This window comes from Mixophyes fleayi, chromosome 4 (genome assembly GCF_038048845.1).
Source record: "Mixophyes fleayi isolate aMixFle1 chromosome 4, aMixFle1.hap1, whole genome shotgun sequence".
NCBI classification, from domain to species: Eukaryota; Metazoa; Chordata; class Amphibia; order Anura; family Limnodynastidae; genus Mixophyes; species Mixophyes fleayi.
In genome coordinates, this window is record NC_134405.1 from 303,806,402 (window position 1) to 303,832,012 (window position 25,611).

At 38.0% G+C, this 25,611-nt stretch overlaps 2 protein-coding genes across 5 annotated transcripts in view; both read left to right on the forward strand.

Moving 5' to 3' along the window:
- LOC142152884 (protocadherin gamma-A4-like) overlaps nt 1-25,611 on the forward strand; it is a 445,481-nt gene that overhangs the window by 72,864 nt on the left and 347,006 nt on the right. Inside the window, exon 1 of one of the 4 annotated variants that reach the window (XM_075209996.1) lies at nt 14,845-16,078. The exons of 2 other annotated variants lie outside the window; for them this stretch is intronic. In XM_075209996.1, coding sequence (XP_075066097.1) covers nt 14,846-16,078 — 1,233 coding nt within the window. In that variant the 5' untranslated portion in view covers nt 14,845. Of the gene's footprint in view, nt 1-14,844; nt 16,079-22,598; nt 25,059-25,611 lie in introns of those variants that run through there. One more of the 4 variants, XM_075209993.1, reaches the window with a different exon arrangement.
- On the forward strand, nt 2,809-5,334 carry LOC142149593 (protocadherin gamma-B4-like). The gene has a single exon (XM_075204917.1). It carries the CDS (start codon nt 2,905-2,907, stop codon nt 5,332-5,334), a length of 2,430 nt encoding a protein of 809 aa, XP_075061018.1. The 5' UTR covers nt 2,809-2,904.

Genomic DNA, 25,611 nt, shown 5'->3' on the forward strand with positions numbered 1-25,611 from the left:
TAAAATCCAAATAAGTATTAACCATTGTTTAGCTATTTGTATCAATGAAATATCTGTTCTGTCTGCTGTTTAAAAGGATAACAGTACTATGTGACACATGGATGCTTCAAACCATCATAGTTGATGGCATTGCTGTGTTCCACAAATTAAAACATCAGTAGATTTGAGTCTATTGTCACTTGTGTACATTAAAGTTTTAAAAATATATACAATATATTACAGATCTTTGTAGGTAACAACACCTTTAAACAGTATAAAGGATGAATAGTGATGTCGGAGTTCATAAGGCACACTTTTATATTTTATCCGCTTTTCACATATGACTTTTATAATTAATATATTTAGAGGACCGGACATCAAATATTATTTTATAAATATTACTTAAGAAGTGGGGGACCTGAGTTCTATTGGTCGCTGCGAACTCTTTACCCAGTATGTAAAGCACAGCTGTGAGGTCTAGCACTGTGTCTAGCAATTTAATTATTTAGTTCTTGGTCCACCAATTGCTGAAAAATAGCTTCCAATATGAAAAGTGATGACAATCTTAATGTAATCAAATATGTTAGATTCTACTATGTCAAAGTCTAAGTAAATCACTTGTGTTTCAGCTTTCTTTTATACATGTTTCAATCACTATTTATATATTTGATGGACCCTCTTCCTCAGTCATCTCATCCAAGCATGTCATAGAGAGTGCAAGTCGTGTAAGAGTAATCTGCATCCGTTACATATTTACACAGCATTTTACATAATAGGACAATGGTGTCACACTAGGTATGATCAGGACATGTATCATCATCATCAACATTTATTTATATAGTGCCAGCAAATTTCGTAGCGCTTTACAATTGGCCCTTTCCCTACTGAGCTGAATGTTATATGATGTCTGTGTATACATACCCACAGGGAATGCAGTGTGAATAACGCCAACAATGCAGCACCATGTCTGAGCCTTAGGGAAACCTCAGACAAAAATATTTAAAGTTTCAACTTATTCTTCATCTTTCACTTACATTTCATTTACGGAAACTGTAGAAATTGCCAATGAAGCTTTTAGATAGACTTGCTGACATTAGATACTTCTGGCAACTGAGAAGGTGAAAGATAATTTTGAACTGTACCTAGATAATCTGAGGCTCAGCTCCCGGTCGTGGCAACATCAGGTCACCATAGTATGTGTGTAAAGATAATTTCCCAACTGTAATTTTCAGATACTGAAGATTTGTCCCTGAAAGTTTATATTCTACAATATATATGGTTTGGCACTACCCATATGTCTGTCCTTTCTTTTGTCCTGTATGCTGGATGATACGCTCAGCATTTGTTCTTATTCTGTCTATTTGGTAACCTGCACATCACACTTCTGCTTTGTATGTCAGATGTAATTATTAGTATATTTTTTTCTGTATGACAGCACGGTGGCACAGTGGTAAGCATTGCTGTCTGACAGTGCTAGAGTCATGAGTTCACTATCCTATCTGTGTACTGTGTACATGTTCTCCCCGTGTTTGCACGGGTTTCCTCCAGGTGCTAAGGTTTACTCCAGCAGTCCGAAATACATACTAATAGGTTTATCAACTTCTTACTAAATGGACCCTAGTGTCTGCATGTGGTAAGGAATTTAGATTGTAAGCTCCAGTGGGACAGGGATTTATGTGAATGATTCAATATTCTCTGCAAAGCACTGAAATGGCTCTATACAAGTAATAATGATACTACTACTAATAATATTATACGTGCATATAACTGCACAGTGCCATATTTTCTGCATGTTGAAAATAGTCTCATTAACTGTTCTTAATTTGTATAAAGGTAGAAATGTATTTTGCCCATTCTCTTATTCTGTTTGTTAAATAAGTACCAATGAGGTTGAAAAACCTGCTACAAAAGGTAGAGAGAGCCCTGCTTGTGAGAGCTTAAAGTCTAGAGGGAGAGGACAATGCTGAGACAATGGAACTTATGGGACAGGGATGGGTAAGGCCTGGAGCTGGTACAACATACAGAGGGAGCAGTATCAGATGGGGATTGATTTGCTTATGGTCAATAGCTGGTTTTGAAGGTTGGTGGACAGTCTGGTCAGGCAGGGTAGGATGGTTTCTATAAGTGAAGATTAAGTGGCAAGTGACTTGTCATAGTGTAAATGATCTAGTTCAATAGCTAAATAAATCAGAGGAGAGCAAATGGTGTAATTAGCACATTTTGCACTTTTCTAAATTATTTGTCTATCTATCGGTATTGTATGTACACAAGAAACAGATGCAAACTTGCAATGCATCATTCCATTGAGATGACTTTTAAATGCATTTTATAATAATAAAAAAAACGACAAACCTAATATATTTCATACTGTTTCAATTACAATTAAATATATACTTAACAGTAATTGAAAATCATAATTTTCTATTGAAGAAAAACTTTTGAAACAAATATGTTTTCAAAAATATAAATTGTGGTGTTAGATTGAAGTTCCTAAACTTGCAATGCATAATTCTGTTCCAATGTCTTTTAAATGCTTTATGTACAAAGTAAAAACAAGTCAAATCTGGTATATTTTATAGTTTGTGACTAGCAATTAAATATATAACTAACAGTAATTGATTATTACAGTTTTCTATTGAAGAAATACTTTTAAAACAAATATATTTTTGAAAATATAAATTGTGTAGTGAGACTGTAGTTTCTAAATTGACCCTCATGGTGGTGCTGTTGCCTAACAAGGTAGAGAAGCTGATATTACAGTGTGTGGATCTAGTGATTATTTTAATACTCAGACATTGCAGATCAACAAGAAACACAAGGTGATGTTTCACCCTTCTCTAACACTGAGGATAACAACCATCAGTTTCAGCTTTATCTGGATATTATAGAAACAGTGACAGCTATTCAGCATATTATACAGAGGACATGGCATGGCAAGTAATATTTTTCTATTTTTATTTCTATTCTGTGGCTGCTTCCAATCAGTTTCATTACTCAATTCTAGAGGAGATGAAGTTAAATTTTATAATAGGGAATGTTGCAGAGGATTTGGGATTGAACAGCAATGAACTGAACACAAGAAAATTAAGGATTGTTTCTCAGAATAGGAATTATTTCAACATCAGTTTAGAAAATGGCAATTTATATGTCAGTGACAGGATAGACAGGGAAGAAATATGTGGATCAGAGCAGAAATGTTTTCTGGATCTTGAAATTTTGGCTGAAAATCCTGTAAATGTTTATTCTGTTAAAGTTGAAATTCAGGATATAAATGATAACTCACCACATTTTTCTAAGGATACCTTTAATGTAGAAATGAGTGAATATGCTTTACCGGGAGCACGATTTGTTCTGGGAAATGCACAAGATCCAGACATAGGGACTAATTCTTTAAAGACGTATAATCTTAGTCCCAATCCACATTTCACATTGGTAGAAAAATCTGAGTCTGGAAAGAAATATCCAGAACTACTTTTACTGCAGCCTCTAGATCGTGAAAAACAACAAAAATATGAATTAATTTTAACAGCTTTTGACGGAGGGAAACCTGTGAAAACTGGAACTGCTATGATCAAGATTGTGGTTCAGGATTTTAATGATAATTATCCAGTTTTCAGTCAAGAAACTTATAAGGTCAATTTAAATGAGAATTTACCAATTGGTTTTCTAGTTCTCCATCTAAACGCTAGTGATAAAGATGAAGGTTCCTATGCAGAAATCACATATTCATTTAGTCACATTCCTAAAAATGCACGTCAAGTCTTTTCTATGGATCCTGAAACTGGAGTCATTAAGACAATAGGAGAACTGGACTTTGAAGCAACACAAAGTTATGAGATGACTGTGGAAGCTGCAGATGGTGGTGGCTTAGTGGCTCAATGTACTGTATTGATACAGATTGTGGATGTCAATGACAATGCTCCAGAGATAATGCTTGCATCACTATCTACACCAATTCCAGAGGATTCTGCACCTGGTACTCTTGTAGCATTAATTAGTGTTAAGGATTTAGATTCTGGAAAATATGGGGAGGTGACTTGTCGGATAACAAATACGGCAGCACTTAAATTAATACCATCATCTAATAATTATTACAAGCTTGAAACTGCTGGTCCTCTGGACAGAGAAACAAATTCTACTTATAACATAACTATTATAGCTGAAGATGAAGGCTCTCCTCCAATGGTAACTAAGAAAATGATATATATAACCATTTCTGATGTGAATGACAATCCACCGGTCTTTGATAAATCAATTTATGTGTCCTACATTCCAGAACACACCCCTGCAGGAACCTCAGTACATAGTGTCCATGCATCAGACCCAGATGACAAAGAAAATGCTCAGATTGTATATTCTATTGTTAACACAAATATTGATAATATTCCAGTCTCATCATTCATCTCCATAAACTCCATGACCGGGGTTATTTATGCTCAGAGGTCATTTGATTATGAACAGTTGAGGGAATTTCAGTTCCAGGTGATGGCTAAAGACAGCGGATCTCCTCCTCTAAGCAGTAACGTCACAGTGAGGATATGTATCATTGATAAGAATGATAATGCTCCTAAGATTCTCTACCCATCACCAGACACAGAGGGATCAGCATTATTTGAGTTTATTCCTCACTCTGCTGAGAAAGGTTACCTAGTGACCAAAGTGATTGCTGTGGATGCTGACTCTGGACACAATGCCTGGCTCTCCTATCACTTACTCCAAGTTCCGGATCCGTCTTTGTTTACCATTGGCCAACAAACTGGTGAAATCAGAATCGGACGAGACCTTCCAGACACAGAGTCTTTGAGGCAAAAAATTGTGGTTCTGGTGAAGGATAATGGAGTCCCCTCTCTGTCAGCTACAGTCACTTTGAACTTGGTTGTGGCTGAAAACTTTCAACAATTTGAACCAGAGATAAAACGCCAACCTAGTCATTCAGATACGGCATCTAATACAACATTTTATCTAGTAATAGCCATAGCCCTGATCTCTATTTTATTTATTGTGATAGTGTTGGCTACAATCATTTATAAATGCCACAAAACAAATACTCCAACATCTTTCGAAGCTCTAAGCAGAAACGTGTATCCTCAGTTCACCCTGGGATGTCCTTCTGAGATCAGTGATGGAAGTTTACCTTTTCCATTCTCATATGATGTGTGTGTGACCCTCGACTCAAAGCAGAATGAGATTGCCTATCTGAAACCAGTCCAGAATGTCCCCACAGATAATCTCATTGACACTGGTGATTCTGCTGCTGGACCTGATTCTACACAAGCCAATTTGTCTACAATAAGCATTGTACAGGTATGGAAAACTGAAATCAAATTAATAAGCTATATTCATTTTGTTAATTAGATTGATTTATTTACAACATTATGCCTAATTTAGATATTTGATATCAATCATGTCAGTTAACATGGATTATTTAAGATTTTTTGTCATGTAATGTACTTCCATGTGCTGTGAAAAAACAATACTCTGTGACATGTGGATGCTTGAAACTTTCAGGTTTGATGGCATTGGTATGTTCTAATAATGAATAAAATAATTTGAGTGTATTGTCACTTGTGTATTGCAAACTGTGATACACTAAAGTTTTAAAATATATACAATACACAAGAGGTCTTGGTAGATAAAACAACCGTAAACAGTAATAAGTATAAACAATGAAAAGTCATATCAGTGTTCAGAAGGCCCACTTTTATATTTTAACCTCCTTTCAAATTTGAGCAAATATACTTTTGTAAATATTATTTAAATATTGGGGACCTGACCTCATTTGTTCACCTCCATTTCTATACCCGGGCTCTAAATGAGATCTATGAGGTCTATTAATATGTCTAGAAAATGAATGGTTTCGTTGTTGGGCCACCAGTTGCTGAAAAACAGCATTCAGTATGAAAAGTAGAGATGAGCGCACTCGGATTTCCTGAATCCGAGCCCACCCGAACGTTGCCGATCCGAGTCGGATCCGAAACAGATCCGGGTATTGGCGCCAAATGAAAACTTGAAAGCGAGGCTCCGAGTCATAATCCCGTTGTCGGATCTCGCGATACTCGGATCCTATAAATTCCCCGCTAGTCGCCGCCATCTTCACTCGGGCATTGATCAGGGTAGAGGGAGGGTGTGTTAGGTGGTCCTCTGTTCTGGTAGATCTCGTGCTGTGCTGTTTAGTTCTGTGCTGTGCTGTGCTGTGTTCTGCAGTATCAGTCCAGTGGTGCTGTGTGCTGTGCTCTGTCAATTTTGAGTTCAGTGGTGCTGCTGGGTCCTGTGTGCTGTGTCCTGTTCAGTCCAGTGGTCCTGTGTCCCGTGCTCTGTGCTTCTAAGGGCATAGTTATTTCCCCAATATTCCCAAGTGTTTAAAAAATTTAAAAAAAGTTAATAAAAAAAATATTCAAAAAACTAATTTAATTTTTTTTTAATTACAACAAAATTTGCCAAACCAATCCTGCAGTATAAGCCCATTGGTACTGCAATATTACCAAGTTCACACATTCAGCAGTAAAAGTCCAGTGGTACTGCTGCAATATTACAAAGTTCACACATTCTGCAGTATCAGTCCAATGGTGCTGTGTGCTGTGCTCTGTCAATTTTGAGTTCAGTGGTGCTGCTGGGTCCTGTGTGCTGTGTCCTGTTCAGTCCAGTGGTCCTGTGTCCTGTGCTCTGTGCTTCTAAGGGCATAGTTATTTCCCCAATATTCCCAAGTGTTTAAAAAATGTAAAAAAAGTTTTAAAAAAAAATACAAAAAAATAATTTTAAAAAAATTTAATTACAACAAAATTTTCCAAACCAATCCTGCAGTATAAGCCCATTGGTACTGCAATATTACCAAGTTCACACATTCTGCAGTATCTTGTGCTACATATAATGGAGAGCAAAAATTTGGAGGATAAAGTAGGGAAAGATCAAGACCCACTTCCTCCTAATGCTGAAGCTGCTGCCACTAGTCATGACATAGACGATGAAATGCCATCAACGTCGTCTTCCAAGCCCGATGCCCAATCTCCTAGTACAGGGCATGTAAAATCCAAAAAGCCCAAGTTCTCAAAAAAAAAGCAAAAAGAGAAACTTAAAATCATCTGAGGAGAAACGTAAAGTTGGCAATATGCCATTTATGACACGTAGTGGCAAGGAACGGTTTAGGCCCTGGCCCGTGTTCATGACTAGTGGTCCATCTTCACTCAAGGATCTTAGCCCTCCTCCTCCTCCCCTCCCTACAAAAATTGAAGAGAGTTATGCTGTCAGCAACAAAACAGCAAACAACTCTGCCTTCTAAAGAGAAATTATCACAAATCCCCAAGGCGAGTCCAAGGGTGTTGGTGGTTGTCAAGCCTGACCTTCCCATCACTGTATGGGAAGAGGTGGCTCGGGAGGAGGCTATTGATGATGTAGCTGGCGCTGTGGAGGAACTTGATGATGAGAATGGTGATGTGGTTATTGTAAATGAGGCACCAGGGGGGGAAACAGCTGATGTCCATGGGATAAAAAAGCCCATCGTCCTGCCTGGTCAGAAGACCAAAAAATGCACCTCTTCGGTCTGGAGTTATTTTTATCCAAATCCGGACCACCAATGTATGGCTATATGTAGCTTATGTAAAGCTCAAATAAGCAGGGGTAAGGATCTTGCCCACCTAGGGACATCCTCCCTTATACGTCACCTGAATAACCTTCATAGTTCAGTGGTTAGTTTAGGAACTGGGGCTAGGACCGTCATCGGTACAGGGACACCTAAATCCCGTGGTCCAGTTGGATACACACCAGCAACACCCTCCTCGTCAACTTCCTCCACGATCTCCATCAGATTCAGTCCTGCAGCCCAAGTCAGCAGCCAGACTGAGTCCTCTCCAATACGGGATTCATCCGAGGAATCCTGCAGCGGTACGCCTACTACTGCCACTGCTGCTGTTGCTGCTGTTAGTCGGTCATCTTCCCAGAGGGGAAGTCGTAAGACCGCCAAGTCTTTCACAAAACAATTGACCGTCCAACAGTCGTTTGCCATGACCACAAAATACGATAGTAGTCACCCTATTGCAAAGCGTATAACTGCGGCTGTAACTGCAATGTTGGTGTTAGACGTGCGCCCGGTGTCCGCCATCAGTGGAGTGGGATTTAGAGGGTTGATGGAGGTATTGTGTCCCCGGTACCAAATCCCGTCGAGATTCCACTTCACTAGGCAGGCGATACCAAAAATGTACAGAGAAGTACGATCAAGTGTCCTCAGTGCTCTGAAAAATGCGGTTGTACCCACTGTCCACTTAACCACGGACATCTGGACAAGTGGTTCTGGGCAAACGAAGGACTATATGACTGTGATAACCCACTGGGTAGATGCATCGCCTTCCGCAGCAACAGCAACAGCTGCATCAGTAGCAGCATCTACTATCATATATTGTGGTGACCCACTCCTCTACGCAGTGCAGGTACATTTTTTGGTGCGATTCATACCAGTTCATGGTTTTCTTATTATATTGTGGTGACCCACTCCTCTACGCAGTCCAGGTACATTATTTGGTGCGATTCATACCAGTTGATGGTTTTCTTATTATATATATTGTGGTGACCACTCCTCTACGCAGTCCAGATACATTTATTGGTGCGAATCATACAAGTTCAGGGTTTTTAAATTATATTGTGGTGACCCACTCCTCTACGCAGTCCAGGTACATTTTTTGGTGTGATTCAGACCAGTTGATGGTTTTCTTAATATATTGTGGTAACCACTCCTCTACGCAGTCCAGATACATTTATTGGTGCGATTCATACAAGTTCAGGGTTTTTAATTTATATTGTGGTGACCACTCCTCTACGCAGTCCAAATACATTTATTGGTGCGAATCATACAAGTTCAGGGTTTTTAATTTATATTGTGGTGACCACTCCTCTACGCAGTCCAGGTACATTTTTTTGGTGCGATTCATACCAGTTGATGGTTTTCTTATTATATTGTGGTGACCACTCCTCTACGCAGTCCAGATACATTTATTGGTGCGAATCATACAAGTTCAGGGTTTTTAAATTATATTGTGGTGACCCACTCCTCTACGCAGTCCAGGTACATTTTTTTGGTGCGATTAAGACCAGTTGATGGTTTTCTTATTATATTGTGGTGACCACTCCTCTACGCAGTCCAGATACATTTATTGGTGCGAATCATACAAGTTCAGGGTTTTTAAATTATATTGTGGTGACCCACTCCTCTACGCAGTCCAGGTACATTTTTTGGTGCGATTCAGACCAGTTGATGGTTTTCTTAATATATTGTGGTGACCACTCCTCTACGCAGTCCAGATACATTTATTGGTGCGGTTCATACAAGTTCAGGGTTTTTAATTTATATTATGGTGACCACTCCTCTACGCAGTCCAGATACATTTATTGGTGCGAATCATACAAGTTCAGGGTTTTTAAATTATATTGTGGTGACCACTCCTCTACGCAGTCCAGATACATTTATTGGTGCGAATCATACAAGTTCAGGGTTTTTAAAATATATTGTGGTGACCACTCCTCTACGCAGTCCAGGTACATTTTTTGGTGCGATTAAGACCAGTTGATGGTTTTCTTATTATATTGTGGGGACCACTCCACTACGCAGTCCAGAAAGATACCTCGTTGCAACGTTTTGGACTAATAACTATATTGTGAGGTGTTCAGAATACACTGTAAATTAGTGGAAATGCTTATTAATGAATGTTATTGAGGTTAATAATAGCGTAGGAGTGAAAATAAGCCCAAAAACTTGATTTTTGAACTTTTTATGCTTTTTTCAAAAAAAATCCGAATCCAAAACCTTAAATCCGAACCAAAACCTTTCGGCAGGTGTTTTGCGAAGCAAATCCGAACCCAAAACATCACGAAAATCCGAATCCAAAACACAAAACACGAGACACCAAAAGTCGCCGGTGCACATCCCTAATGAAAAGGGATGTCAATCTTAATATAAGTCAATAATATTAAATTCTACTTTGTTAAATTCTAAGTAAATACCTCATCCTCAGCCTTCTAGAAACTCTGCAACAACAATCTGTATGTGTTACATATTTAGACAGAAGTTTACATAAAAGGACAATTGTGCCACAATAGGTATGATCGGGACATGTAGCTATTTCCCTACCGACCTGAATGGTATCCATGTCTGCTTATACATACACACAGGGAATGCAATGTGAATAATGGCAACAATGCAGTGCCATTTCTGGGCCTTGGGGAAATCTCAGAAATAATATAAGTTTTAAAATGTAAAATTATTCTTTATCTCTCACTTCACTAAATTTGATAGTAACTATACAAACCTCCACTAGAGCAGTTGAGAAGAGGAGTGGTTTATAAGGGCCGAATCTGGGCTGGAGCAACAGGGGCAGTGCCTTGGGTCCCCAACAGACAGTGCTTTAAAATATTCATACACTTTTTATGCAAGTAGGTGAAATTAAACTAAATGTGTTATTTTTGTTTGACAGCAATTGATTTTGGTGTTTATTAAAATTTAGCAAGTGCTACCATTTCCTGGGTGTGGATGTGCCTGGTTTCACTGGTTTGGACACCCTTGCTTAGTGGTTGTGGATATTACTAATTTATTGTTATGTTTATATTTTTTAAAGTATCCAGTTACCATTGCTAAGCAGTCTTGACAATACATTAACATTATAGATACTTTTACACGCCTTTCCCATTGTTGATATCTAATTAAGTGTGCTCTAAATATCGTAATTGACGGATAGTGATAATACTCTTGTAGTTCATTATTAACAAATATCTTCCTTAGTAGTTGCTGTAAAGAATATTTGACACAGTATGAAAACCAACCTAGTATTACAAGGGCTCCATTCTAATGAGCTGCCCCAGGGCTCCAACAATCTATGGTACGGTACTGTTGACGGTTGGTTGTTTTAGAGAGTGTAACAAAAAGAAAAAGGCTTTTACGTAGACTTGCTGACCGTAGATACTTTTAGTAACTAAACAGGTGGAAAATATGTCTGGACTGTACCCAGATAGTCTAAGGCTCAGATCCTGGTCAGTCGTGGCACCATCAGGTCACATTGGTATGGGTATAACTAATGCTTGCCAGCTGTCTTTAATTTATAGATGTTAAAGATTTGTCCCTGGAAGTTTATATACTGCAATATATATGGTTTGGCATTAGCCATGTGTATGGTCTATTTTTTATTCTGTATGCTGGATGAATTGCTCAGTGTTTGTTCTTATTCTGGAAATCACAGCTATAGAGCCCAGAATGTAATGAAATCATAAGGTTTTTATTGAGCAGGTTTTAATCAGAAGATACAGAAAATAGTATGCAGCGAATATTGCTGATACTGCACAGGGAGTTCTGAGTAAGGCTGAATACTGGTAGCAAAGGAATACAGTGGGTGCAGGCAGAATGGCTGAGTGGAGAGAAATCCCGATTAGTGATGTCAGTAGCAGCATGTGAAAGTCCCAGCACTCAGGAGAACACAACCATAAGGAAAGGCAACAAAACAACAATGACCAGCACAGGTAATAGAGAGAGGCATGTATAAATAGGGAACCATCAGGTGCAGGAGATAATTGGTGCAACGGGGTAACCCCTAGTAATAACAAAGGGAAATGCACAATAGCAGCTCCTCTGGTGAATAGAGGTTCTGCCAGATAAACATTAAATGTAACAAATCCAGGTCTTGGAGGCAGGAGCTGTCAATACAAAGCAGCATACAAATGCAAAAAGCTGCAGGCAGATCCTGACATTCTGTATGTTTGGAAATCTGCACATCACACTTCAGTTCTGTATGTCAGTTGAAATTATTAGTGTATTTTCTTCTGTGCAGCAGCACAGTGTTATGGTGCCACAGTGGCAACAATTGCTTTCTCAAATCACGGGTTGTGAGTTCAATATCACTATCTGTGTGGTGTATACATGTTCTCCCCATGTTTGCATGAGTTTCCTCCAGGTGCTACACTATACTCCAACACTCCAGATACATACTGGTAGATTAATCCACTTCTGACTAAATAGACCCTAGTGTTTGTGTATGGAATTTAGACTGTAAGCTTCAATGGGACAGCGACGACTGATAATAATAATTCAATATTCTCTAGAAAGTAGTGCAGTGGCACAATACAAGTAATAATAATAAAAATAATAATAATATATGTGCATATAGCTGCACAGTGCCATATTTTCTGTATGTTAAAACTATTCTCATTATCTGTTATTCTATATAAATGGAGCACTGCAGAGGGCCACTTCTCTTACACTATATACTAAGTACATACAAGGTTAGCGAATGAGGTGTAAACGTGAGAAAAAGAATAGACAGAGTCCTGCTTGTTAGAGGGAGAGGGTAATGCTGAGAGAAATTGAACTTATGGGACAGGAATGGACAAGGCCTGGAGCCGGTAGAACATACAGAGGGAGCAGTATTTGGTGGCGGTAAGGTAGGATATAATGAATAGCTGGGTTTTGAGACAGCGCTTGAAAGAGTGAAGGTTCAGAGTCTCGTCCGGCAGGGTTGGACCCATAAATGGGGATCATGTGCCAGATGACAGGTCCTGGTGTACTGTAAATTCTCTATGTTCTAGGTTCTCTAGATAGATACATCAGAGACGTGCAAATGGTGCAAAAGAGCACATTTTGCACTTTTCTGCATTATCTGTTTGCCTAGCAGTATTTTATGTAAACAAGAAACAGATGCAAACTTGCAATGCATCCTTCTGTTCCAATGGGGCATATTTAAGAAAGCACGATAGTGCTCTTACCGGCAAATTAAGCTCCCTGGGTGTCCTCCGCAAATTTATGAAAGGTGCATCGCAGCAGATATCATGGATATCTGCTGCTTTGCACTCCTTTTCGTTTTTGGGAGCAGTCACCATTCAACAGTATGGTGACTGCTCCCAGCTCAAATCTAACAAGTTCAGAAAAAACTTTTTTTGGAAACTTGTCAAGCTGGCGTAAATTATAAAAATTGAAAAAATCCAATGCTGTCAGCTCTGCTCCGAAGAGCAGAGCTGGACAGCGCATGTGTGGAGGGATCACATGATCCCTCCCTGTTACTCACAGCTCTGCAGAGACAGAGCAGGGATCTTTGTGCGCATGTGCAGTTCTTCGAAATGCACATGCGCAGTTGAAGGATGAAGAGAACGAGGAGGAGATCCGGTGACATCGCTTCCGAAGAGGGGGGTAAGTATGATTTTTTTTTATCACAGAAACAGCAGTTTTTCGGAACTGCTGTTTCTGTGATATGTTGGTCATAAATTTGAGAAATAGTTAAATCCTTATCCATGCGATAAGGATTGATAACTATTTCTCACTTTTGCCGATGATTGATAAATGTGCCCAAATGTCTTTTAAATGCTTTATATACAAAGTAAAAACAAGTCAAACCTGGTATATTTTATAGTTTTTGAATTGCAATTAAATATATAACTAATAGTAATTGATTATTACAATTTTCAATTGAAGAAATACTTTTAAAACAAATATATTTTTGAAAATATAAATTGTGTAGTGAGACTGTAGTCTCTAAATTGACCCTCATGGTGGTGCTGTTGCCTAACAAGGTAGAGAAGCTGACTTTACAGTGTGTGCATCTAGTGATTATTTTAATACTCAGACATTGCAGATCAACAAGAAACAAGGTTAAGTTTCACCCTTCTCTAGCACTGAGGATATCAACCATCAGTTTCAGCTTTATTTGGATTCTAAAGAAAGAGTAACAGCTATTCAGCATATTATACAGAGGACATGGCATGGCAAGTAATATTTTTCTACTTTTATTTGTATTCTGTGGATGCTTCCAATCAGTTTCATTACTCAATTCTAGAGGAGATGAAGTTACATTCTATAATAGGGAATGTTGCAGAGGATTTGCGATTGAACAGTAATGAACTGAACATGAGAAAATTAAGGATTGTGTCTCATGACAACAGGAATTATTTTAACATCAGTTTAGAAAATGGCAATTTATATGTCAGTGACAGGATAGACAGGGAAGAAATATGTGGATCAGAGCAGAGCTGCTTTTTGGATCTTGAAATTTTGGCTGAAAATCCTGTAAATGTTTATTCTGTTAAAATTGAAATTCAGGATATAAATGATAACTCACCACATTTTTCTAAGGATATTTTTAATATAGGAATAAGTGAATCTGCTTTACCAGGAGCACGATTTGTTCTAGGAATTGCACGGGATCCAGATTTAGGGACTAATTCTTTAAAAATGTATGATCTTAGTCCCAATCCACATTTCACATTGGTAGAAAAATCTGAATCTGCAATGGAATATCCAGAACTACTTTTACTGCAGCATCTAGATCGTGAAAAGCAACAAAAATACGAACTAATTTTAACAGCTTTTGATGGAGGGAAACCTGTGAAAACTGGAACTGCTGTAATTAAGATTGTGGTTCAAGATGCTAATGATAATTATCCAGTGTTCAGTCAAAAAACTTATAAAGTCATCTTAAATGAGAATTTAACAATTGGTTCTCTAGTTCTTAATCTGAACGCTAGTGATAAAGATGAAGGTTCCTATGCAGAAATCTCATATTCGTTTAGCCACATTCCTGAAAATGCACGTCAAGTCTTCACTATGGATCCAGAAACTGGAGTCATTAAAACAATAGGAGAACTGGACTTTGAAGCAACACAAAGTTATGAGATGACTGTGGAAGCTGTAGATGGTGGTGGCTTAGTGGCACAATGTACTGTATTGATACAGATTGTGGATGTCAATGACAATGCACCAGAGATAATGCTTGCATCACTATCTACACCAATTCCAGAGGATTCTGCATCTGGTACTCTTGTAGCATTAGTTCATGTTAAGGATTTAGATTCTGGGAAATATGGGGAGGTGACTTGTCGGATAACTGATACGGCAGCACTTAAATTAATGCCATCTTCTAATAATTATTACAAGCTTGAAACTGCTGGTCCTCTGGACAGAGAAACAAATTCTACTTATAACATAACTATTATAGCTGAAGATGAAGGTTCTCCTCCAATGGTAACTAAGAAAATGATATATATAACCATTTCTGATGTGAATGATAATCCACCGGTCTTTGATAAATCAATTTATGTGTCCTACATTCCAGAGCACACCCCTGCAGGAACCTCAGTACATAGTGTCCATGCATCAGACCCAGATGACAGAAAAAATGCTCAGATTGTATATTCTATTGTCAACACAAATATTGATAACATTCCAGTCTCATCATTCATTTCCATAAACTCCATGACTGGGGTTATTTATGCTCAGAGGTCATTTGATTATGAACAGTTGAGGGAATTTCAGTTCCAGGTGATGGCTAAAGACAGCGGATCTCCTCCTCTAAGCAGTAACGTCACAGTGAGGATATGTATCATTGATAAGAATGATAATGCTCCTAAGATTCTCTACCCATCACCAGACACTGAGGGATCAGCATTATTTGAGTTTATTCCTCACTCTGCTGAGAAAGGTTACCTAGTGACCAAAGTGATTGCTGTGGATGCTGACTCTGGACACAATGCCTGGCTCTCCTATCACTTACTTCAAGTTCCGGATCCTTCTTTGTTTACCATTGGCCAACACACTGGTGAAATCAGAATAGGACGAGACCTTCCAGAGACAGAGTCTTTGAGGCAAAAAATTGTGGTTCTGGTGAAGGATAATGGGGTCCCCTCTCTGTCGGCTACAGTCACTTTGAACTTGGTTGTGGCTGAAAACTTTCAGCTATTTGAACCAGAGATAAGGCGCCAACCTAGTCATTCAGATACGCCATCTAATACAACATTTTATCTAGTAATAGCCATAGCCCTGATCTCTATTTTATTTATTGTGATAGTGTTGGCTACAATCATTTATAAATGCCACAAAACAAATACTCCAACATCTTTCGAAGCTCGAAGCAGAAACGTGTATCCTCAGTTCACCCTGGGATGTCCTTCTGAGATCAGTGATGGGAGTTTACCTTTTCCATTCTCATATGATGTGTGTGTGACCCTCGACTCAAAGCAGAATGAGATTGCCTATCTGAAACCAGTCCAGAATGTCCCCACAGATAATCTCATTGACACTGGTGATTCTGCTGTTGGAATTAATTCTACACAAGCCAATTTGTCTACAATAAGCATTGTACAGGTATGAAAAACTGAAATGAAATTAATAAGCAATACTGTTTTTGCTTAAATGGATGTAATTGCAGCATTATGTCTTATCAATACAATTGATATCAATGACGTTAACATGTATTATTTAACAATTTATGAAACAAGTGTTGCGTTTGTCATTTGAAAGAATAATAATACTATGTGCCATATTTGATGGCATTGCTATGTTTTAGAAATGAAAAAATCAATACATTTGAGTATATTGCAGACTGTGATACACTAAACTTTGAAAATATATACAAAACATTTGTCATATTTGTAGGTAAAAACACCTTTAAGCACTAAAAAGTATAGACAGGGAAAAGTTATATCTATGTTCAAAAGGCACACTTTTATATTTTAACCTCCTTTCACAAATTCCTGTTTTGATGAATATTTTTAGAGTGCTAGGCTGCAAACATACTTTTATAAATATTATAAAAATGAATGACAGGAGCTTCATTTTTCACAGCCATCATCTCTGTACCCAGGCTTTAAAGCACTTGAAGGTCTAGAACTATGTCTAACTTTAGAATGATTCAGATCTTGGTCCACCAGTTGCAGCGAAACAGTGTTGAATATGTAAAGGGATGTCAAACTTAATACAATTACATTCGGATCTACTTTTAATTGTAGGTAAATTGCTTGCGTTTCAGCTTTATTGGTGTTCTTTTATATATGTTTCAATCACCACTTTTATTTTTGATGGATTCTCCTCCTCAGCCATCTCATCCAAACTTGACATAGGAACCAGCGCAAGCACTGTAACATCAATTTGCTAGGACACGTCCCTGTGTTTCATGCAAGGACACGTCAGTGTATTTTATGCTAGGACACGTCCCTGTGTTTCATGCAAGGACACGTCAGTGTATTTTATGCTAGGACACGTCCCTGTGTTTTATGCTAGGACACGTCTCTGTGTTTTATGCTAGGACACGTCTTTGTGTTTTATGCTAAGATACCTCCCTGTATTTTATGCTAGGACACGTCCCTGTATTTTATGCTAGGACACGTCCCTGTATTTTATGCTAGGACACGTCCCTGTATTTTATGCTAGGACACGTCCCTGTATTTGTCCTTGGTTTTGCCTCTAGCCATGTGTATGTGTAACACCCCTTTAGAGGTACGTAACTGTTTGTGTGTTGTTTGTGCAAATTTATCTTGCCTGGGTTTTCTTCACCTTGATGGACATTTCCAGCAACAACTTCTTTTCCCACGCCACAACAGAGAGACAGGTGGTCCCAAACCCCCAATACACAATGATGACCCAAATAAAATAAAATAACCATATATTTGTTTTACAGGAACCCTTTCATGCAGACTAACTTCCCTCAAGTAAAAGGTTAATGTCACCCCGCACAACTAGCAAGATAATTGTGGCTAACACAGTATCACATTGAACAGCAAAATGCAACGTGCAATATTAAGTTTTCAATTTAACAGTCAGTGTCTACTGGAGGTAACTGCAACTTTATAAGGAAATCCAATCTATTATTACTTCACAAATATATTATACGTATTATAGTTGTTTCTTCCCTGGCCAGGCTTTAATGGTGCACATAAATGTTAATTAAAACTGCTTGCAAGCTTTTTATATTCTGAACTGGAAACACTGTATAACCTGTAAGTCCTGAACACTACTTCCGTTTGACACCATTAATAGTCTATTAGATATGATAAAACACAGTGTTACTGATGCGTTGCAGGGACAGATAAAGCTGGCATTCCCTTTAAGCGTAGCTGCTGATTTATAGCTGAATTTGGGAATACACAACTGACTGACCCTTGTGAAGTTGTATTTATCTTGAAGTATTACAAAATGACAGAACAAAATGGCTGACTCTGTAGGTCACTAATGATGGACTGTCTCTAACTCCTCTGCCTTACGGCTCTGATTCTAATATCAATATTCTGCACTCTCCGACACTGTTCTCTGACAACCTCCTTTCTGGGTAGGATAATTAAGTCTATATAAGTTTAACTTACATAGACTGTGCAAAAGCTGTCTGTGAGAGAGTAACTAACATTACTGCAGCAGGAATCACCTCACAGGTACAATAAAACTATGGTGGTTGTCTTCTCTTCATATACAGTATACTTATGACTCCTGGTTACAGGGAATATTCAGTCCTGCCTGACTGCTTCAGTCAGACTGCTTCTGTACACCCAGCCCTGCACAACAGCTATATTTGGCTCCTCAGGTTTCTCCTCAGCATACAGGCTCCATTACCCGGCTTCCGGCACCTTCTCCCTCTCTCAGCTGCTGTCACCATGGCAACGGTGATGGGGTTTTTCCCTCCCAGGTGGCTCTCACAGACATAGTTGACAACTCCGCTTATAACAAGCGGTATTGGGCTTCTTTTTTTGTGAAGTTGCGGTTTTTTCCCCCACTGCCGCGGGTAGCTTGTTTTTGGGCTTGGACACGTTCTCTAAGTCCTCAGGCTGCATAATCGTTTTTTAGGGGTTTTTTTTCCCTCTGTCACCATTTTGTGATTGGTACATTCAGCTTTTTTTTTTGTGGGCGGGTTGTGCAGCAAATTCTTCCAATGAAGTGGAGCTTTGTGGGTGGGCGGAGTCAGAGGAGAATGTGGAATAAATCACAGGAAGACGGATCTACAACAACCTACTGTAATAAGTGGTGACAGACACACGACCGCTGCACTTATATCAGGTAACACTGTTATATAACACCCTCCCCTCCCATTCAGTAAGCTGCTCATGTCAGAAGACTGCTTATACTGTTATATCATGGGGCTGTGTGGTATAGACATACCAGTGTCCTAAATTACAGCATTTGTGTTTTCATTTCCCATATCAGTGTATAAATGTGTCCTCTTGTGTTTAGAAAGGTTTTCTAAATGGAGATTCAGTATAGAAATTAGTGTTATAGAAAAGGACGGTCCCCTGTAAGTTGGGCTTTTTGTGGGCTTTTTAGGATTGGTTTGGGCTTGTTTTTCACTAAGCGGTTGCTTATTTTTCATTTCAAAGTTGGCAACCCTGGTTACATCCCACACACACAGTTGTCCATGTACTCTCAGGTAGTGTTCCTCATCTTACTTAAGTGATACCCCCATTCCAGATAAATATAGTCACTATTGAGGTATCACACATGGGCTCCATCTTGTCCTGTGTGCTGGATGACATGCTCAGCATTTGTTCTTGTTCTGCATGTATGGACAACTAAACGTTACCACTTCACTTTTTTGTATGCTGGATGTAATTCCCAGTATATGTTCTTATTGTTTATGAATGGGAATCTGCACATCACACTTCCACCAGGTATGCTGGATCTAATAATTGATATATTTTCCTCTATATGGCAGCAAAGAGGCATGGTGGTAGCATTGGTGCCTCACAGTGCTGGGGCCATGGGTTCAATTCCAACCATGGTCTAATCTGTGTGGAGTTTGTATGTTTTCCCCATGTTTACAAGGGTTTGTTCCAGTTTACTGCAACAGTCCAAAAACATATTGGTTGGTTATTGGCTAGTGACTTAATGGTCCCTAGTGTTTGTGTGATAAGGAATTTAAACTGTATGCTTCAATGGGGCAGGGACTGAGGTGGAAGGTATAATACTCTGTAGCAATCCCTGCATAACATAGTGGTGTTTCACAAATGAATAATAATAATAATAATAATAATAATAATATATGTTCACATAACTGCACAGTGCCATTTTTTTCTGTATGCTTAAAGTAATTCTTATTGTGTTCAGTATATGGGCAGCACGGTGGCGAAGTGGTAGCACTTCTGCCTCACAGCGCTGGGGTCATGAGTTCAATTCCCGACCATGGCCTTATCTGTGTGGAGTTTGTATGTTCTCCCTGTGTTTGCATGGGTTTCCTCCTACACTCCAAAAACATACTAGTAGGTTAATTGGTTGCTATCAAAATTGACCCTAGTCTCTACCTGTCTGTCTGTCTCCCTGTCTGTCTGTGTGATATATGTGTGAGTGTGTGTCTATATTAGGGATTTTAGACTGTAAGCTCCAATGGGGCAGGGACAGATGTGAATGAGTTCTCTGTACAGCGCTGCGGAATCAGTGGTGCTATATAAATAAATGATGATGATATATGTTGATTATGAGAAATGGAAAATAAATATTATAGTCATGTTTTTTGACCTGGTCATTTTCGGGGAGCAGTAGTCTATATTTGCACAGAGTACACCACATTTTAAATGCATAGATACATAAATGAATAGTACTGTAAACAAAATCTATATATCCATATACACATTATACAAAGGTATAAGCTGGTGCTGGTGTGCTTTTTAAGCTCCCATCCACACAGTAGTTATTAGGAATCCTGGCTTCAATTTCCCATAGGAAGCACTTTGAATCCATACGTATCTACTTTTCGGATATCCCCTCCAGGAGATCCTGAAATTCATGAGTCTCGCAGTCATTCCTGGAAGAGTATGTTCATATCCCTTCAGCTAAGAACACAGAATGAAGGTTTTATCACTGGGCATTCAGTTTTTCTGTGCGTCAGGGAAACATTAGGTTTTCAGAAAGGTGACGCTCACACTATTTGAAATGTTTTTCAGAAAATATTCTAAAATGATCATTCATACATTTTATCTATAAAATATCAAATAAGGATTTTTTTGTGTATAATAATATATTACATTTTTTAGTATCTTTCCTTTAAAACTTATAGAATAACTGGATGGATTTAGAAAGTATTAATTCATGGAGGTATTCAGTATTAGTTCATAGAGGCCAATCTATTTTGAATAAAACATCAAGTTTTATAGAAATATGCTTATAAACCTTAAATTCTATCTGTTCTGTTGGGTTATTTGCCATTTTATCATATCTCTGTTTTCTTATTTGGGATAATATTATAATTGTTTCAAAGTAAAGACATTTTCCATATATATAAAATACAATCACTATAAATGAATGAGCAATGATTCCCTTGAGGAGACGTCAGCAGCGATGGAGCTACAAGAGGTGCAGGGAGTGTGGCTGCTACAGGGCATGCAATGGGAAAATGCTCTGGGCTGCACATGCTTAGAAGAGGCCCCTGCTCTTTTGAGAGCAGATCAGGGGACCAGGGAAGCTAAAATAGCATCACAGGGCCCCTACCCAAATTTTTCTGTGGGGTCCATTGATGCACTGTTACACCCCATGACATCGCACACTCTTTCTCTGTGGTGCAGGCGTTCATTTTTGTATTAAACACTAAAGGTTATAAACTATTATTGCGCAATTGTCCAGATGTGCACAAAACCACACTAACCAATCAGACATTTCCTTTAATTGTCTAACCGCACCTTTGATAAGTGTTATTAAGTAACCTTCACTTAGATAGTTTTGCAGATCAATTCCAGAGCAATGAATTAAGGAATTATTTTTTTCCCAACAAATATACAGGTTCAGAAAACATTCATTACCAGCTGATTGTGTACATCCAAATTGACTGAATCCTGAAGACACAAAGAAAAAATAATATGAGAGACAGATGTATGGTAGCATGGGAACTGCACAGTTAAATACTCAGACAAGTAAGAAACATTGGTATCACCTGTTGTATTTGTAAAGAAGATTGACAGGACAATGGCACAGTGTCAGATAGCATGGCTGTCTCACATTGTTGGGGTTATTAGTTTGATTTCAAACAGGACCCTATCAGTGTGACGTTTGTATGTTCTCCAGTGTTTGCACGGGATTTCTCTGGGTGCTCTGGTTTCCTCCCACAGTTCAAATAGATACTGGTTAGTTAATTGCCTTCTGACAAATTGGAACCTATATCTGTGTTTGTGGCAAGGAATTTAGATGGTTAGCTCCAGCGTGGAAGGACTGAGGTGAATGACTACATGTCCTTTGTACAGCGCTGCGTAATATGATTGGTCCTATATAAATAAATGATAATACGAGTAAGTTAAAACTATGTTTTAAAATATGGAGCTATGGACAAAAGTGCTGTACTATTTACTTATTTATTTATTTATTTATTTACTGGGTGATATCAGCAGTACATCATGCAGTAAAATCCAATCTGTCTCTAGCTTCACAGAAAAAAAGCCGGAGAATTTATTACTATGCAAGTAAATTCATAGTAATAAGATATGTCATATAAAAAAAGTATTTGTTACAACAATACATATTCATTATAATAAATTAAAACATTAAATGATGTAGAAATGTAACCATCTTTCATTAAGTAGACTATATCCACTCAATATGAATTTTACTTGTTTCTCAAATATGAAACTACAACATGTATAAATAATATATTTTAAAAAATCTACATTGAGCGCACATTGGGCATATGTTAATTTACGTCCGGGAATAATATAAAAATGTAACCAGCTCAGCTGAAGTACCTTGTTTTGAACTCCGAGTGTCACTATTGGACTGTTAGATATTTTATTCTGTCTGACTGTGCTATACAATACAAGAAAGCACTGCAATATTTTCACACTGCAGCCTGTATTACGGATTACCCTTACCTTGTTCGCAAAGACAACTTGGATATTTAATATTATCCCCTTGTTTTGGGAAATATAAAGGAAGGCAAACAATATAGCTGCCCCTGCAAACAATGAATGATACTACAAAATCAAGAAGCACCCCAGAGAGAATTGCATGGCAAGTATATTTCTGTATTTCAATTTTCTTCAAGCATAGCATCAGCCAGTTACAATACTCAATACCTGAAGAATTAAAGTTGGGATCTGTAATTGGGAATGTGGCAAAAGACCTAGGAATAAATGTTAAGGAATTAGAAATTAGAAAGTTCCAAACTGTTTCTCAAGGAAAAAATATATATTTCAGTGTTAATTTTAAAAATGGAGATTTAATTGTTTCAGATAGGATTGATAGAGAGATATTATGTGGAGCTAAACAGAGCTGCTTCATAAACCTCAATGCTATCATTGAAAACCCTTTGAATTTTTACACAGTGACCATTGAAATACAAGATGTGAATGATAATGCCCCTACTTTTTCTAAGACATATTTTGATATAGGCATCAGTGAGTCAGCTATACCTGGAGTACATTTTCCTTTAGGAAATGCTCAAGACCAAGACTTAGGTACCAATTCTATACAAAGTTATACTCTTGCCTCTAGTGAATACTTTAGTTTAGGAGAAAAAATTACTAGGGATGGAATTAAGTACCCAGAAATTATACTAGAAAAGTCTCTGGATAGAGAAAAGCAGAATTTCTATGAGTTAATTTTGACAGCTTCTGATGGGGGTAAACCTCCAAAAACTGGCACTGCCTTAGTCAAGATTGTTGTTCATGATGTTAATGATAACTTTCCTATATTTACGCAAGACACATATCACATAAGATTATATGAGAATGCCTCAGTTGGGTCTCTGGTTATTCAGTTAAATGCAACTGATGAGGATGAAGGTTCAAATGCCCTAATAGATTATTCTTTTAGCCACATTCCTGAAAACGCACAGCAAATCTTTAATATTGACCCCTCAAGTGGGGAAATTAAGATAATTGGAAATGTGGATTATGAAGCATCAGATACTTATGAAATGACCGTAGAGGCTAAAGATGGTGGCGGTCATGTCACCCATTGCAAGATATCAATACAATTGATTGATACGAATGACAATGCCCCAGAAATAACAATCAAATCTCTCTCAGCAACAATTCCGGAGAACTCCCCTCCTGGCACCATCATAGCATTAATTAATATTCGTGATTTGGATTCCGGGATGAATGGAGAGGTTGTCTGTCACATCACTGACACATTGACTTTTCAACTAATGCCCTCATCTAGTAGTTACTACAAACTTGTAACAGCAGCAAACATGGACCGAGAAAAGACTTCTGTGCATAACATTACAATTCAAGCTATGGATAAAGGATCTCCTTCACTATCTACCAGTAAAACCATTCAGTTGATGATCTCTGATGTAAATGACAATCCTCCTGTTTTTGAGAAAATGAATTACATTGTCTACATTGTAGAAAACAATCAACCAGGGACCTCAGTGCAGAATGTCCGTGCTTCAGATCTTGATCGAGATGAAAATGGAAAAATCACATATTGCATTTTAAATGGTAAGATACAAGATATTCCAGTAACAACTTATGTTTCAATAAACTCAATGACTGGGGTTATTTATGCTCAGAGGTCATTTGACTATGAACAGTTACGGGAGTTTCAAATCCAAGTAATGGCTAAAGACAGCGGATCTCCTCCTCTAAGCTGTAACGTCACAGTGAGGATATGTATCATTGATAGAAATGATAATTCTCCGAAGATTCTCTACCCATCACCAGACACTGAGGGATCAGCATTATTTGAGTTTATTCCTCACTCTGCTGAGAAAGGTTACCTAGTGACCAAAGTGATAGCTGTGGATGCTGACTCTGGACACAATGCCTGGCTCTCCTATCACTTACTCCAAGTTCCGGATCCATCTTTGTTTACCATTGGCCAATACACTGGTGAAATCAGAATCGGACGAGACCTTCCAGACACAGAGGCTTTGAGGCAAAAAATTGTGGTTCTGGTGAAGGATAATGGAGTCCCCTCTCTGTCAGCTACAATCACTTTGAACTTGGTTGTGGCTGAAACCTTTCAACAATTTGAACCAGAGATAAGACGCCAACCTAGTAATTCAGATACGGCATCTAATACAACATTTTATCTAGTAATAGCCATAGCCCTGATCTCTATTTTATTTATTGTGACAGTGTTGGTTACAGTCATTTATAAATGCCACAAAATAAATACTCCAACATCTTTCGAAGCTCTAAGCAGAAACGTGTATCCTCAGTTCACCCTGGGATGTCCTTCTGAGATCAGTGATGGAAGTTTACCTTTTCCATTCTCATATGATGTGTGTGTGACCCTCGACTCAAAGCAGAATGAGATTGCCTATCTGAAACCAGTCCAGAATGTCCCCACAGATAATCTCATTGACACTGGTGATTCTGCTGTTGGAATTAATTCTACACAAGCCAATTTGTCTACAAGAAGCATTGTACAGGTATGGAAAACTAAAACTAAATTAATAAGCAATAAAACGTAATTTGTGTGTCTAATTATTTATTCATATACTTATAATTTAGCTACAATACATTCTATCTATCTATCTATCTATCTATCTATCTATCTATCAGTAAAGAATTAAAATATGGTACTAATCTAATTTTTTTGCCAGTGTGGTATAAATTTGTATAAATAATGTGTAACTTTTTTTTTTTATAAAACTGTTTTTCTTTTCTAATTCATACTTACAGTATAGCTATTAAAATTTTTGCAGGGTTCAGATTTGGTAATGATTACTTTTAAATATATTTCAATAATTTTGGATCAATTTGCTTAGCTAAATAGGATTAACAAGGGTTAAAAAGAATGAATAAGTTTGTAATGTGTTTCTACGCATGCAAGGAAAGTTGTAGCTAGCATTACAGCCATCCAAATTGTATAGATTTTGATCTGTGTATACTTCTGTTAGTACAACATAAATATAATATTCCAGTGTATCTTTTTCATTAAAAGATACATTGAGCATCCTTACACAAGCCATCTATTAGGGT